At 53.0% G+C, this 15,788-nt stretch overlaps 1 protein-coding gene across 2 annotated transcripts in view; it reads left to right on the top strand.

Moving 5' to 3' along the window:
• LOC119945079 (amyloid beta precursor protein) overlaps window positions 1-15,303 on the top strand; it is a 49,371-nt gene extending 34,068 nt beyond the window's left edge. For both annotated transcript variants that reach the window (XM_038766095.1, XM_038766094.1), the window contains exons 11-16: window positions 1,350-1,449; window positions 2,835-3,059; window positions 4,914-4,967; window positions 9,277-9,377; window positions 12,521-12,667; window positions 14,200-15,303. In XM_038766095.1, the coding sequence (XP_038622023.1) occupies window positions 1,350-1,449; window positions 2,835-3,059; window positions 4,914-4,967; window positions 9,277-9,377; window positions 12,521-12,667; window positions 14,200-14,301 (729 nt within the window). In that variant the 3' untranslated portion in view covers window positions 14,302-15,303. The remainder of the gene's footprint in view (window positions 1-1,349; window positions 1,450-2,834; window positions 3,060-4,913; window positions 4,968-9,276; window positions 9,378-12,520; window positions 12,668-14,199) is intronic.
• The last annotated feature ends 485 nt before the right edge of the window (window positions 15,304-15,788 follow it).

Here is a 15,788-nt window from a genome sequence, read left to right as displayed (position 1 = left end):
TTACTATGTGCAAAGCACTGTTCTAAGCGCTGGGGAGGTTATAAGGTGATCCGGTTGTCCCACGGGGGGCTTGCGGTCTTAATCCCCACTTTACAGATGAGGGAACTGAGGCCCAGAGAAGTGAAGTGACTTGCCCAAAGTCCCACAGCTGACAATTGGCGGAGCCGGGATTTGAACCCATGACCTCTGACTCCAAAGCCCGGGCTCTTTCCACTGAGACACGCTGCTTCTCACCTCCCCAGCGCTTGGAACAGTGCTTTGCACATAGCAAGCGCTTAATAAATACCATCATTATTATTATTTATCGATTGCTTACTATGTGCAAAGCACTGTTCTAAGCTCTGGGGGGGGATACAAGGTGATCTGGTTGTCTCACCTGGGGCTCACAGTCTTCATCCCCATTTTACAGATGAGGGAACTGAGGCCCAGAAAAGTGAAGTGACTTGCCCAAAGTCACACAGCTGACAAGTGGCGGGGCCGGGATTTGAACCCGTGACCTCTGACTCCAAAGCCCGGGCTCTTTCCACTGAGCCACGCTGCTTCTCGCCTCCCCAGCGCTTGGAACAGTGCTTTGCACATAGCAAGCGCTTCATAAATACCGTCATTATTATTATTTATCGATTGCTTGCTGAGCGCGGAGCACTGTAGTAAGCGCTTGGGGGGAGTTCAGTATGACAGAATGAGAAGTCGCGTTCTCTGTCCACCTTCAGTCGAGAGGTTTGAGCAGCTGGTTTGCGGCGCTCATCTCCCCCATCTTACCTCCTTCCCTTCCCCACAGCACCTGTATATATGTTTGTACATATTTATTACTCTATTTATTTTACTTGTACATATCTATTCTATTTATTTTATTTTGTTAGTATGTTTGGTTTTGTTCTCTGTCTCCCCCTTTTAGACTGTGAGCCCACTGTTGGGTAGGGACCGTCTCTCTATGTTGCCAACTTGGACTTCCCAAGTGCTTAGTACAGTGCTCTGCGCACAGTAAGCGCCCAATAAATACAATGGATTGATGGACTGGGGTGAGAGGGTATCATGGCTGCATATTGGGGGGGGTCCCTAAAGTTCCACCGAGCAGCGTGGCTCAGTAGAAAGAGCCCGGGCTTTGGAGTCAGAGGTCATGGGTTCGAATGCCGACTCCGCCACGTGTCTGCTGCTTCTCTGTGCAAGTCACTTCACTTCTCTGGGCCTCAGTTGCCTCATCTGTCAAATGGGGGTGAAGACTGTGAGCCCCCCGTGGGACAACCTGATCACCCTGTATCCTCCCCAGCGCTTAGAACAGTGCTTTGCACATAGTAAGCGCTTAACAAATGCCAATTATTATTATTATTATTATTATTCTCCCCGGGCAGGTGATGACGCACCTGAGGGTCATCTACGAGCGCATGAACCAGTCGCTGTCGCTGCTGTACAACGTGCCGGCCCTGGCTGACCAGATCCAGGACCAAGTCGGTGAGCTCCGGCCCTCCGCCCTACTGGACGCCACCTCCCGCTGTACTAAGCGCCAACTGTGGGCCGCATTCATTCATTCATTTAATCGTATTTATTAAGCGCTTACTGTGTGCAGAGCAGTGTACTAAGCGCTGAAGGCCTCGTCCAACCCTCTGCGTCCGTGGGAGTGCGGGGTGTGGTCAGCGAGGGTGGCGTTTTCATTTGGTCGTGTTTATTGAGCACTCACTGTTGCCAAGCGCTGTACTAAGCGCCGACAGTGGGCCGCATTCATTCATTCATTTAATCGTATTTATTAAGCGCTTACTGTGTGCAGAGCAGTGCACTAAGCGCTGAAGGCCTCGTCTGACCCTCTGCGTCCGTGGGAGTGCGGGTGTGGTCAGCGAGGGTGGCATTTTCATTTGGTCATGATTATTGAGCACTCACTGTTGCCAAGCGCTGTAGTAAATGCCTACAGTGGGCCGCATTCATTCATTCATTTAATCGTATTTATTAAGCGCTTACTCTGTGCAGAGCAGTATACTAAGCGCTTAAGGCCTCGTCCGGCCCTCTGCGTCCGTGGGAGTGCGGGGTGTGGTCAGCGAGGGTGGCGTTTTCATTTGGTCGTGTTTATTGAGCACTCACTGTGTGCCAAGCGCTGTACTAAGCATTGACAGTGGGCCGCATTCATTCATTCATTCATTCATTCATTCAATCATACTAATTGAGTGCTTACTGTGTGCAGAGCACTGTACTAAGCACTTAAGGCCTTGTCCGACCCTCTGCGTCCGTGGGAGTGTGGGGTGTGGTCAGTGAGAGTGGTACTTTCGGTAGTGTTTATTGAGCACTCACTGTGTGCCAAGCACTGTACTAAGCGCCGACAGTGGGCTGCATTCATTCATTCATTCAGTTGTACTAATTGAGCACTTCCTGTGTGCAGAGCACTGTACTAAGCGCTTAAGGCCTCGTCCGACCCTCTGCGTCCGTGGGACTGCAGGGTGCGGTCAGTGAGAGTGGCTCTTTCATTCAGTCGTGTTTATTGAGCACTCCCTGTGTGCCAAGCGCTGTACTAAGCGCCGGCAGCGGGCCGCAGGCCCCGTCCGACCCTCCGCGTCCGTGGGAGTGCGGGGGTGATCAATCAGTCAATCGTATTTATTGAGCGCTTACTATGTGCAGAGCACTGTACTAAGCGCTTGGGAAGTCCAAGTTGGCACCATATAGAGACAGTCCCTACCCAACAGTGGGCTCACAGTCAGCGAGGGGGGCCCTCGTCGTCCTGTCCATAGTGACGGGGGCGTTGAGGGTGGGCTGGATTTCTTGGGGGGTCCATAAGGGTCCCCCCAACCGGCGGCTAACGTGCGTCCTGTCCCCCCCCCCGCCCCCCCGCCGGACGGGCTCGCGCCCCTCAGACCAGCTGCTTCAGAAGGAGCAGAACTATTCGGACGCCGTCCTGGCCAACGTGCTGGGCGAGCCCCGGGTGAGCTACGGCAACGACGCCCTCATGCCCTCGCTGAGCGAGACCAAGACCACCGTGGAGCTGCTGCCCCCCGTCGGGGCCGACTTCGGCCTGGACGACCTGCAGCCCTGGCACCCCTTCGGCGTCGACTCGGTGCCCGCCAACACGGAGAACGAAGGTGGGCCGGCCCGGGCGCGGGCGGCGGGGTGGCTCTGCCTCCCTGGTGGACCGTTGGCTCCGAGGATCTCCTGCCAGGGCGGGACAGCCGCGCTGTGAGCCTTCCACCCGGGTGGATCCTACGCTCCCTGTGGGTTGGCCGCCCTGGTGGATTATCCGCTCTGCGGGTCTTCCGCCCTGGTGGATTATCCGCTCCGTGGGGCCTCTGCCCCGATGGTTCGTCCGCTCTCTGTGGGTTGTCCACTCTGGTGTATTATCCGCTCTGTGGGTCTTCTGCCCTGGTGGATCATCCGCTCTCTGTGGGTTGTCCACTCTGGTGTAGATTATCCACTCTGCGGGTCTTCCGCCCTGGTGGACTATCCGCTCTGTGGGTCTTCTGCCCTGATGGATCATCCGCTCTCTGTGGGTTGACCACTCTGGTGTAGATTATCCGCTCTGTGGGTCTTCCACCCTGGTGGATTATCTGCTCCATGGGTCTTCTGCCCTGATGGATCATCTGCTCTCTGTGGGTTGACCACTCTGGTGTAGATTATCCGCTCTGCGGGTCTTCCGCCCTGGTGGATTATCCGCTCCGTGGGGCCTCTGCCCTGATGCTTCGTTCGCTCTCTGTGGATTGTCCACTCTGGTTTACTATCCGCTCTGTGGGTCTTCCGCCCTGGAGGATTATCCGCTCCGTGGGTCTTCTGCCCTGGTGGATCATCCGCTCTCTGTGGGTTGACCACTCTGGTGTAGATTATCCGCTCTGCGGGTATTCCACCTTAGTGAATTATCCGCTCTGTGGGTCTTCCACCCTGATGGATTATCCGCTCCGTGGGGCCTGTGCCCTGATGGTTCATCCGCTCTCTGTGGATTGTCCACTCTGGTGTATTATCCGCTCTGTGGGTCTTCTGCCCTGATGGATCATCCGCTCTGTGTGGGTTGTCCACTCTGGTGTATATTATCCGCTCTGCGGGTCTTCCGCCCTGGTGGATTATCCGCTCTGTGAATCTTCTGCCCTTGTGGATTATCCGCTCCATGTGTCTTCTGCCCTGATGGATCATCTGCTCTCTGTTGGTTGACCACTCTGGTGTACATTATCCGCTCTGCGGGTCTTCCACCCGGGTGGATCATCCACTCTGCGGGTCTTCCACCCTGGTGGATCATCCACTCTACGGGTCTTCCGCCCGGGGCGACGACTGTGGGCGGAGCGCTGTACTAGGTGCTCCTTGGGAACCCGCCGGAGAAGCAAAGGGAGGGTCCCCGCCCCCCAGGAATTTAATTAATTAATGATGGCATTTATTAAGCACTTACAATGTGCAAAGCACTGTTCTAAGCGCTGGAGAGGTAACAAGGTGATCAGGTTGTGCCACGGGGAGCTCACATTAATCCCCATTTCCCAGATGAAGTAACTGAGGCCCAGAGAATAATAATAATAATAGTGGCATTTGTTAAGCACTTACTATGTGCAAAGCACTGTCCTAAGCGCTGGGGAGGTTACAAGTGATCAGGTGGTCCCACGGGGGGCTCACAGTCTTCATCCCCGTTTTACAGATGGGGTTAACTGAGGCCCAGAGAAGTGAAGCGACTTGCCCAAAGTCACCCAGCTGACCAGTGGCGGAGCCGGGATTGGAACCCATGACCTCGGGCTCCCAAGCCCGGGCTCTTTCCACTGAGTGCTGTACTAGGTGCTCCTTGGAAACCCGCCCTCCGGGAATTTACGCCAAATCCCGTGAACCCCCTGAGGTGGAGAGCTCTTTAGGCGGTTTTCCTTTCCCCCTCCACCGACTCTCAGCCCGCTGTTGGTTCTAAGAGCTGCTGACTCAGTTTCCCCATATGTGTTCGCCCTTTGTCCCCCGTCTCGCTTCCGGCGGCCCAGTGGAGCCCGTGGACGCCCGCCCAGCCGCTGACCGAGGCTTGACCACACGGCCAGGTACAACCGCACTGCTTTATTCGCGCCTCTGTTCCCCGCGTCCCCTCCCCGCAACCCACCCCGCCTTGGGTGAAGGCCAGCGGGGGTTTAATAATTAATACCACAATTATGGTATCAGTTAAGCGTATGAATTTAATTAATACCACAATTATGGCATCGGTTAAGTGTATGAATTTCTCAGTGCTCTGAGGGCAGTTTGTCTCTTCCAAAATGTGGAGGATTGTTCTTTTTCATCCAAGTTGAGCTGTGTAGACGTCCAGCACAGTCCTCTCCACTTGGATCTGTACTCTTAGGCCATTTGGAGTTGGCCCCATCACCCTTCTGGACGTATAATAATAATAATTACGATGGCATTTGCTCATTCATTCATTCATTCATTCAGTCGTATTTATTGAGCGCTTACTGTGTGCAGAGCGCTGGACTAAGCGCTTGGGAAGTCCAAGTTGGCAACATAGAGAGACGGCCCCTACCCAACAGCGGGCTCACAGTCTAGAAGGTGTTAAGCGCTTACTATGTGCCAAGCACTGTTCTAAACGCTGGGGGAGAGACAAGGTCATCATGTTGTCCCACGTGGGGCTCTTAGTATTTATCCCTCTTTTACAGGTGAGGGAACTGAGGCACAGAGAAGTGAAGCGACTTTCCCAAAGTCACACAGCTGATCCCTTCTAGACTGTGAGTCCGCTGTTGGGTAGGGACTGTCTCTATATGTTGCCAACTTGGACTTCCCAAGCGCTTAGTACAGTGCTCTGCAGACAGTAAGCGCTCAATAAATACGATTGATTGATTGATTGATACATGGCAGAGCCTGGATTAGAACCCACGACCGCTGGCTCCCAAGCCCGGGCTCGTTCCACTGAGCCACGCCGCTTCTCTGCGTATCTATGAATTATATTTTTCAGAGGTCGTGGGTTCGAAGCCCGGCCCTGCCACTTGTCAGCTGTGTGACTTTGGGCAAATCACTTCTCTGTGCCTCAGTTACCTCATCCTTAAAATGGGGATTCATTCATTCAGTCAGTTGTATTTATTGAGCGCTTACTGTATGCAAAGCACTGTACTAAGCGCTTGGAAAGTACAGTTCGGCAACAGGTAGAGACAATCCCTACCCAACAACGGGCTCACAGTCTAGAATAATAAAGGATTAAGTCTAAGGATTCAGACTGTGAGCCCCACGTGGGATAACCTGATTAGCTTGTATCTACCCCAGCGCTTAGAACAGTGTTTGGCACATAGTAAGCGCTTGACAAATACCGTGATCATTATTATTATTATTAATATGTACCAAACACTGTTCTAAGTACTGGGGTAGATACGAGGTAATCAGATTAGACCCAATTTCTGTCCCACATGGGCTCACATTGTTCATCTCCATAGAGAAGCAGCATGGCTCAGTGGAAAGAGCCCGGGCTTTGGAGTCAAGAGGCCGTGGGTTCAAATCCCGACTCCGCCGCTTGTCAGCTGGGTGACTTTGGGCAAGTCATGTCACTTCTCTGGGCCTCAGTTCCCTCATCTGTAAAATGGGGATGACGACGGTGAGCCCCACGTGGGACAACCTGATTACCTTGTAACCTCCCCAGCGCTTAGAACAGTGCTTTGCACATAGTAAGCGCTTAACAAACACCAACATTATTATTATTATTATTATTATTTTACAGACGAGGGAGCTGAGGCCTGGAGGAATGAAATAATAATGATGGTATTAAGCGCTTACTCTGTGCCGAGCACTGTTCTAATCACTGGGGTAAATATAAGGTGACCAGGTTGTCCCCCGTGGGGCTCACAGTCTTCATCCCCATTTTACAGATGAGGGAACTGAGGCCCAGTGAAGTGGCTTGCCCAAGGTCACACAGCGGACAAGTGGCGGAGCTGGGATTAAGAAGCAGCGTGGCTCAGTGGAAAGAGCCCGGGCTTTGGAGTCAGAGGTCGTGGGTTCAAATCCCTGCTCTGCCGCTTGTCAGCTGTGTGACTCTGGGCAAGTCACTTCACTTCTCTGGGCCTCAGTTACCTCATCTGTAAAATGGGGATTAAAACTGTGAGCCCCTCGTGGGACAACCTGATCACCTTGTATCCTCCCCAGCGCTTAGAACAGTGCTTTGAACACAGTAAGCACTTAATAAATGCCATTATTATTATTATTAGCACCCCACACCACCTGTATATATGTATATATGTTTGCACGTATTTATTACTCTATTTTATTTGTACATAGTTATTCTATTTATTTTATTTTGTTAATACGTTTGGTTTTGCTGTCTGTCTCCCCCTTCTCGACTGTGAGCCCGCTGTTGGGTAGGGACCGTCTCTCTATGGTGCCAACGTGGACTTCCCAAGCGCTTAGTCCAATCAATCAGTCAATCAGTCGTATTTATTGAGCGCTTACTGGGTGCAGAGCACTGTACTAAGCTACCGTACTGTACTAAATGTCCAGTGCTCTGCACCCAGTAAGCGCTCAATAAATACGATCGAATGAATGAACGAACCCAGGTCCTTCTGATTCCCAGGGCATGAAGCCACGCTGTGGACAGAGCACTGTATTAAGCAAACAATCAATCGTATTTATTGAGCGCTTACTGTGTGCAGAGCACTGTACTAAGCTACTGTACTGTACTAAGTGTCCAGTGCTCTGCACCCAAGAAGCGCTCAATAAATGCGATCGAATGAATGAAGGAACCCAGGTCCTTCTGATTCCCAGGCCACCAAGCCACGCTGTGGGAAGAGCACTGTGTTAAGCAATCAATCAATCGTATTTATTGAGCGCTTACTGTGTGCAGAGCACTGTACTAAGCTACCGTACTGTACTAAATGTCCAGTGCTCTGCACCCAATAAGCGCTCAATAAATACGATCGAATGAATGAACGAACCCAGGTCCTTCTGATTCCCAGGCCACCAAGCCACGCTGTGGGCAGAGCACTTTATTAAGCAATCAATCGATCGTATTTATTGAGCGCTTACTGTGTGCAGAGCACTGTACTAAGCTACTGTACTAAGTGTCCAGTGCTCTGCACCCAAGAAGCGCTCAATAAATGCGATTGAATGAATGAAGGAACCCAGGTCCTTCTGATTCGCAGGCCATGAAGCCACACTGTGAGCAGAGCACTGTATCAAGCAATCAATCGATCGTATTTATTGAGCGCTTACTGTGTGCAGAGCACTGTACTAAGCTACTGTACTGTACTAAGTGTCCAGTACTCTGCACCCAAGAAGCGCTCAATAAATACGATCGAATGAATGAATGAACCCAGGTCCTCCTGATTCCCAGGCCGTGAAGCCACGCTGTGAGCAGAGCACTGTATTAAGCAATCAATCAGTCATATTTATTGAGCGCTTACTGTGTGCAGAGCATTGTACTAAGCTACCGTACTGTACTAAACGTCCAGTGCTCTGCACCCAAGAAGCGCTCAATAAATACGATCGAATGAATGAAGGAACCCAGGTCCTTCTGATTCCCAGGCCACCAAGCCACGCTGTGGGCAGAGCACTGTATTAAGCAATCAATCAATCAATCGTATTTATTGAGCGCTTACTGTGTGCAGAGCACTGTACTAAGCTACTGTACTGTACTAAGTGTCCAGTGCTCTGCACCCAAGAAGCGCTCAATAAATACGATCCAATGAATGAAGGAACCCAGGTCCTTCTGATTCCCAGGCCACCAAGCCACGCTGTGGGCAGAGCACTGTATTAAGCAATCAATCAATCAATCGTATTTATTGAGCGCTTACTGTGTGCAGAGCACTGTACTAAGCTACTGTACTGTACTAAGTGTCCAGTACTCTGCACCCAAGAAGCGCTCAATAAATACGATCGAATGAATGAATGAACCCAGGTCCTCCTGATTCCCAGGCCATGAAGCCACGCTGTGAGCAGAGCACTGTATTAAGCAATCAATCAGTCGTATTTATTGAGCGCTTACTGTGTGCAGAGCACTGTACTAAGCTACTGTACTGTACTAAGTGTCCAGTACTCTGCACCCAAGAAGCGCTCAATAAATACGATCGAATGAATGAACGAACCCAGGTCCTTCTGATTCCCAGGCCACCAAGCCACGCTGTGGGCAGAGCACTGTATTAAGCAATCAATCAGTTGTATTTATTGAGCGCTTACTGTGTGCAGAGCACTGGACTAAGCGCTTGGGAAGTCCAAGTTGGCAACATATAGAGACGGTCCCTCACTTAGAAGGAGGAGGAGAAGGAGAAGGAAAGGAGGCAGGAGGCCGTCTCCCTGACCATCGGGGGGGAAACTGAGGTTCCCAACTCCTCCTCCTCGGCCCCCGCGGCCCCGGCCGACCCCCCCTCTGCCGTCCCTCCCCCTCAGGCTCCGGGCTGACCAACATCAAGACGGAGGAGATCGCCGAGGTCAAGATGGACGCCGAGTTCAGGCACGACTCCGGCTACGAGGTGCATCACCAAAAACTGGTGAGAGCGGGCCGGGGGGGCCAGGGGCCGGACTTTTAGACTGGAAGCCCACTGTTGGGTAGGGGCCGTCTCTAGATGTTGCCAACTGGGACTTCCCAAGCGCTTAGTACGGTGCTCTGCACACAGTAAGCGCTCAAGAAATACGATTGATGATGATGATAATAATAGTAATAATAATGATGGCATTTGTTAAGCGCTTACTGTGTGCAAAGCACTGTTCTAAGCGCTGGGGGGGGATACAAGGTGATCAGGTTGCCCCAGGTGGGGCTCACAGTCTTCCTCCCATTTTACAGATGAGGTAACTGAGGCACAGAGAAGTTAAGTGGCTTGCCCAAGGTCACACAGCTGACAAGTGGCAGAGCTGGGATTCGAACCCATGACCTCTGACTCCCAAGCCCGAGCTCTTTCCGCTGAGCCACGCTGCTTCTCCGTCTGCTTCTCTGAGTGGCCCGGCTCAGGGGGTGGCGGCCACTAAGCGCCCCGGGAGGACGCTCATCCTAGCTGCTGCCATCTTGGGAAGGGCAGCATCTCCCATCTTAGGGACCGGGCGGCTGCCCTGGGGCATCTTGGAGACGGTGGGCACTGCCACCCGTTCCCCCCTCTGAGAATAATTACATTTTTTATTTGGATGGCATTTCTTAAGCGCAGCGTGGCTCAGTGGAAAGAGCCCGGGCTTTGGAGTCAGAAGTCGTGGGTTCAATCAATCAATCAATCAATCAATTGTATTTATTGAGCGCTTACTGCGTGCAGAGCACTGTCCTAAGCGCTTGGGAAGTCCAAGCATCCGCAAGCATCACCATCTGTCGGGAAGCAGTGTGCCTCCGTGGAAAGACCACGGGCTTGGGGGTCAAGAGGTCCCGGGTTTGAATCCCGGCTCCGCCCCTTCTAAATGATTGTTCCCGGTGAAACGGGACAAGAAGGAAATCCGGGGATTATGGAGCGTGAAGTCGGGAATGGGATAGGCGGGGAGAGGGAAAGGGGTCAACGTAGATGAGATGCGCGGAGTGGAGTGAGGCTATTTCAGAGTTGGTAGGTCTCTAATAAGGCAGAGTGGAAGGCATTGTAGATAACAAGCTGGTTGTGGGCAGGGATTATGTACACCAACCCTGTTGTATTGTGCTCTCCCAAGTGCTGAGCGGTACGGCATTCTTCACGCAGTAAGTGCTCAATAAATGCCACTAATTGATTAATAACGAGGAGCGTAGTTTTGTTGTAGAAGGTGGCTCAGGTAAATTTAGTGCAGGGAAAAGACGTTGGAAAGAGAGTTGCTGAGATGCTAATTCCCAGTATTTGCAAATTTTTTTTTATGGTCTTTGTTAGGCGCTTTACTACGTGCCAGGCACTGTTTTAAGCGCTGGGGTAGATACAAGGTAATCAGGTTGGACACAGTGAAGAGTGAGTAGAGCCCTATTGAGTAGCCCCCTTCTAGACCGTGAGCCCGCTGTCGGGTAGGGACCGTCTCTATGTGTTGCCGACTTGTAATCGATCAATTCGGGTTCGAATCCCGGCTCTGTGTGACCTTGGGCAAGTCACTTCCCTGAGCCTCAGTGACCCCATCTGTAAAATGGGGATGAAGACTGTGAGCCCCACGTGGGACCACCTGATCACCTTGTATCCCCCCCAGCGCTTAGAACAGTGCTTTGCACGTAGTAAGTGCTTAACAAATGCCATTATTATTATTACTATACGCCAAGCACTGTTCATTCATTCATTCATTCAAGCATATTTATTGAGCGCTTACTGTGTGCAGAGCACTGCACTAAGTACAAGTTGGCAACATATTGAGACGGTCTCTACCCAACAGTGGGCTCACAGTCTAGAAGACTGTTCTAAGCGCTGGGTAGGGTAGCTGGGTAGCTCAGGCTCTCAACCCCCATTTTACAGATGAGGTAACTGAGGCACAGAGAAGCAAAGCGATTTGCCCGAGGTCACACAGCAGACATGTGGCGGAGCTGGGATTAGAACCCAGGTCCTTCTGACTCTCAGGCCCGGGCTCTAGCCACTGAACTATTTAATCAATCATTCAATAAATAATAATAATAATAATAATAGTGATAATAATGGTATTTGTTAAGTGCTTACTATGTGCAGAGCACTGTTCTAAGCACTGGGGGGATACAAGGTGATCAGGTTGTCCCACATGGGGCTCACGGTCTTCATCCCCATTTGACAGATGAGGCAACTGAGGCACAGAGAAGGGAAGTGACTTGCCCCAAGTCACACAGCTGACAAGTGGCGGAGCCGGGATTAGAACCCAGATATTTGCTAAGCGCTTACTATGATTTGTACTTCCCAAGTGCTCAGTACACAGTAAACGCTCAATAAATACGATTGAATGAATGAATGTGCCGGGCGCTGTAATAAGCGCTGGCCTGGGGTGGGGTGACCGGGGACATCGGGAGGATGAACTGGAAGCTTGTTCATTCAGTCGTATTTATTGAGCGCTTACTGTGGGCGGAGCGCTGTACTAAGCGCTTGGGAGCGGACAATAGAGCAATAAACAGCAGCGTGGCTCAATGGAAAGAGCCCGGGCTTTGGAGTCAGAGGTCATGGGTTCAAATTCCGGCTCCGCCAACTGTCAGCTGTGTGACTTTGGGCAAGTCACTTCTCTGGGCCTCAGTTCCCTCATCTGTAAAATGGGGATGAAGACTGTGAGCCCCCCATGGGACAACCTGATCACCTTGTAACCTCCCCAGCGCTTAGAACAGTGCTTTGCACATAGTAAGCGCTTAACAAATACCATCATTATTATTATGATTATTATTATATTAAACAGACACATTCCCTCCCCTTAGGGAACACGTCTGCCACCTCTGTTGTAATTGGACTCTCCCCATCATCGTCAATGGTATTTATTGAGCGCTTACTATGTGCAGAGCACTGTACTAAGCGCTTGGGAAGTACCAATTGGCAACATATCCCCCCCAGCGCTTAGTACAGTGCTCCGCCCACAACGGACGCTCCATAAATACGAATCGTTGGCTTGGTTGGAGCTCGAGGGGAGGGCAGGGGGCTGCCCGCAGCTGGCCAGGGAATATGTCCGTTAGGTGACCGTGTCACCCTCTCCCCGGCACTTCGTACAGCGCCCCGCGCCCGGTAAGCGCTCAGTAAATACCGTCGACCGATAGGTTGGTCCTTCCCAGGTCTTCTTCGCCGAAGACGTGAGCTCCAACAAAGGCGCCATCATCGGCCTCATGGTGGGCGGCGTTGTCATAGCGACGGTGATCGTCATCACCTTGGTGATGCTGAAGAAGAAGCAGTACACGTCCATCCATCACGGCGTCGTCGAGGTGAGCGAGGGGTCGATCATTCGTTCAGTCGATCGGATTTATTGAGCGCTTACTGTGTGCAGAGCACTGGGCTAAGCGCTTGGGAAGTACGAGACGGTCCCTACCTAACAACAGGCTTACCAGGGGAGTCCGGGCATTAGGGCCTGGCCCGCCGGCCGCCGGGGTGGACCGAGCGCTTAGTACAGTGCTCTGCACACAGTAAGTGCTCAATAAATATGATTGAATTAATGAATGAACTAGGGAGACGGGGCGCTGTCTGGGACGGCCGTGACTGGAAGCTCATCGTGGGCGGGGAACGCGTCTGCCAATTCCATCGTTTTGGACCCTCCCGAGCGCTTATTTCAGTGCCCTGCACATAGTAAGCGCTCAGCAAATACCATAAGAAGCAGCGTGGCTCAGTGGAAAAAGCCCGGGCTTTGGAGTCAGAGGTCATGGGTTTGACTCCCGGCTCTGCCACATGTCTGCTGTGTGACCTTGGTCAAGTCACTTAACTTCTCTGAGCCTCAGTTCCCTCACCTGTAAAATGGGGATGAAGACTGTGAGCCCCCCTTGGGACAACTCGATCACCTTGTATCCCCCCAGCGCTTAGAACAGTGCTTTGCACATAGTAAATGCTTAACAAATGCCATTATTATTATTATTGTTATTATTTATTGAATGATTGATTAAATAGCTCAGTGGCTAGAGCCCGGGCCTGAGAGTCAGAAGGACCTGGGTTCTAATCCCAGCTCCGCCCCATGTCTGCTGTGTGACCTTGGGCAAATCGCTTCGCTTCTCTGTGCCTCAGTTACCTCATCTGTAAAACGGGGGTTGAGAGCCTGATTCCCGTGTGGGTCAGGGACTGTGTCCGACCTGATTAGCTTGTATCTATTCCAGCGCTTAGACCAGTGCCTGGCACACAGCAAGCGCTTAACAAATGCCATTATTATCAATAATCATTATTCCCTGCCCACAAGGAGCATACAGTCGAGACGGGATAATCAATCAATCAATCAATCAATCAATCGTATTTATTGAGCGCTTACTATGTGCAGAGCACTGTACTAAGCGCTTGGGAAGTACAAATTGGCAACACATAGAGACAGTTCCTACCCAACAGTGGGCTCACAGTCTAAAAGTAATAATAATGATGGTGTTTGTTAAGCGCTTACTATGTGCAAAGCACCGTTCTAAGAGCTGGGGAGGTTACCAGGTGATCGGGTTGTCCCACGTGGGGGATCCCAGTTTTCATCCCCATTTGACAGATGAGGGAACAGAGAAGTGAAGCGACTTGCCCAAAGTCACCCAGCCGACAATGGGCGGAGCCGGGATTCGAACCCATGACCTCCGACTCCAAAGCCCGGGCTCTTTCCACCGAGCCGCGCCGCTTCTCAGATGAAGCGTGCGCAGTGTACCCTGCTCACAAGTAGCATCCAAAGACGGGCTGACAGGCCTGAGTATAAACCAGTGACGCCGGGGGCTCCGTGTCCGGGGGTCGGGGGTCTCCCCCGGCAGCTGACGCTCGCGTCTCCCCCGCTTCTGGCCGCCCGCAGGTGGACGCCGCGGTCACCCCCGAAGAAAGACACCTCTCCAAGATGCAGCAGAACGGCTACGAGAACCCCACCTACAAGTTCTTCGAGCAGATGCAGAACTAGCCGCCCCCTTCCCGCCCCCGGCCGCCCCCCTTCCCGCCTCCCGCCCCCCGCGCCCCGGCGTCCCGGTCCCACCGTCGGCCGGCCGGTGACCGTCTGGACCGCGTTCCGGCCGGGACGCGGGAGCCGACACGCACTGTCTGATTATTTACTCGACGCCTTCGACAGCCGTGCTGAATTCCTCGAGTAGACACCCTGAACCTGAATTCGAGATCAGCGCTGTGTCTTCTCTCCCCCCCTCCCTCCTTCCTTCCCCCGCCGCCGGTCCCCATTTTGGCCTCCTCCACTTCATTATTCCTGAATGTTTTTTGTGAATTGTAAAGAGTTTCGCTGTATTTAACTATTGCATGGACCCCCCCCGCCCCCCGGCCTCCCTCCCGCTCACGTGGTGCCCGTTGTATATTATCCTTGTGGTTTGTGGCAAAAAATCCGATCCTAGCGGAGTCCCGCCTGACGAGCCGACGGCGTCGGTGGGCTCTTTAGCCGCCCCCCTCGGCGACGTTCCTCGCTTTCCTTTTTCCCGTCGCTCGGCATTTGAGGGTAAAACGATCTTTGGGGAAAAGCGTCCCGTAGGAATTATCCGGAGGGGTTTTCGTTGGGGTTTTTTTTTTGGTTTTTTCCCTTTTTTCTTCCGCCCCACCGCAGTCGCATCTCACTGTACAGAAAGTTGCTTCTGCTGAGCTGGTGTTTGGTGCTGGACCTGCCCCGGTTTTTCGGTCCCCGCGGATTCGCCCGCCTCAGACCTCTCCGGGCCGATCCCCGCTAACCGCGTCCCGGCCCGGATCTGCCCCGAGGGGTCGGGCCCGGGAGGGGAATCCGGGCGGCCAGAGGCCCGGGCTTCCCACCGGGATCTTCCAAAGTTTCGGCCGGATGATTGTACAGAGCCGTGGCTTCCTACACTGTGTTCCCCGAGGGAGGACGGGCCCGGGAGGATTGGGAGGGTGAGATTCCTCGCTGCGGGATGGAGGTGACCGGCCCCCGTCGAGGCCCAGGCCTGGGCTCCGGATCCCGTCCCCGCCTCCCTCCGGAGTTTGTCTTTGGTTTGTATAATAAAATCGTGCTTTTTCTGTAAATAAACACATTCCTGGAAGAGTCTCGGTGGTGCGGTGTCGTGGTCTCCCCTCTCCCCACCGGCCCCCGCCCTCCCCGGCTACGTCCGGACCCCCGGGACCCGGCCGGGCGGTGGGCGAGGTGGGGGGGACCCCGCCGAAGCCCCCGTCGGGTGACGGGTCGAAGCCTGTGGCTGGTAAGCCTGGCGTGGGCAGGGAATGCGTCTGTTTGTTCTGTTGTGCTCAGTACAGTGCTCAGGAAGCGCTCAGTAAATACGATTGAACGAGTGAGAAGGTCGGGGCCTGGAAATAGGCCTAGGAGCAGGTTTGGGAGGTCTCCTTCTGGGTCTGGGGGGGATCCACGGGGAGCAGCCCCCCGACCTCGTGGAAAATTGTGGCGGCTGCCCCGTGGAGAAGAAGCGTGGCGGAGTGGATAGAGCC

This window comes from Tachyglossus aculeatus, chromosome 24 (assembly GCF_015852505.1).
Source record: "Tachyglossus aculeatus isolate mTacAcu1 chromosome 24, mTacAcu1.pri, whole genome shotgun sequence".
Taxonomy (NCBI): domain Eukaryota; kingdom Metazoa; phylum Chordata; class Mammalia; order Monotremata; family Tachyglossidae; genus Tachyglossus; species Tachyglossus aculeatus.
Note: the sequence above shows the minus strand (reverse complement) of the source record. Positions and strands in the feature narration are given on the sequence as shown.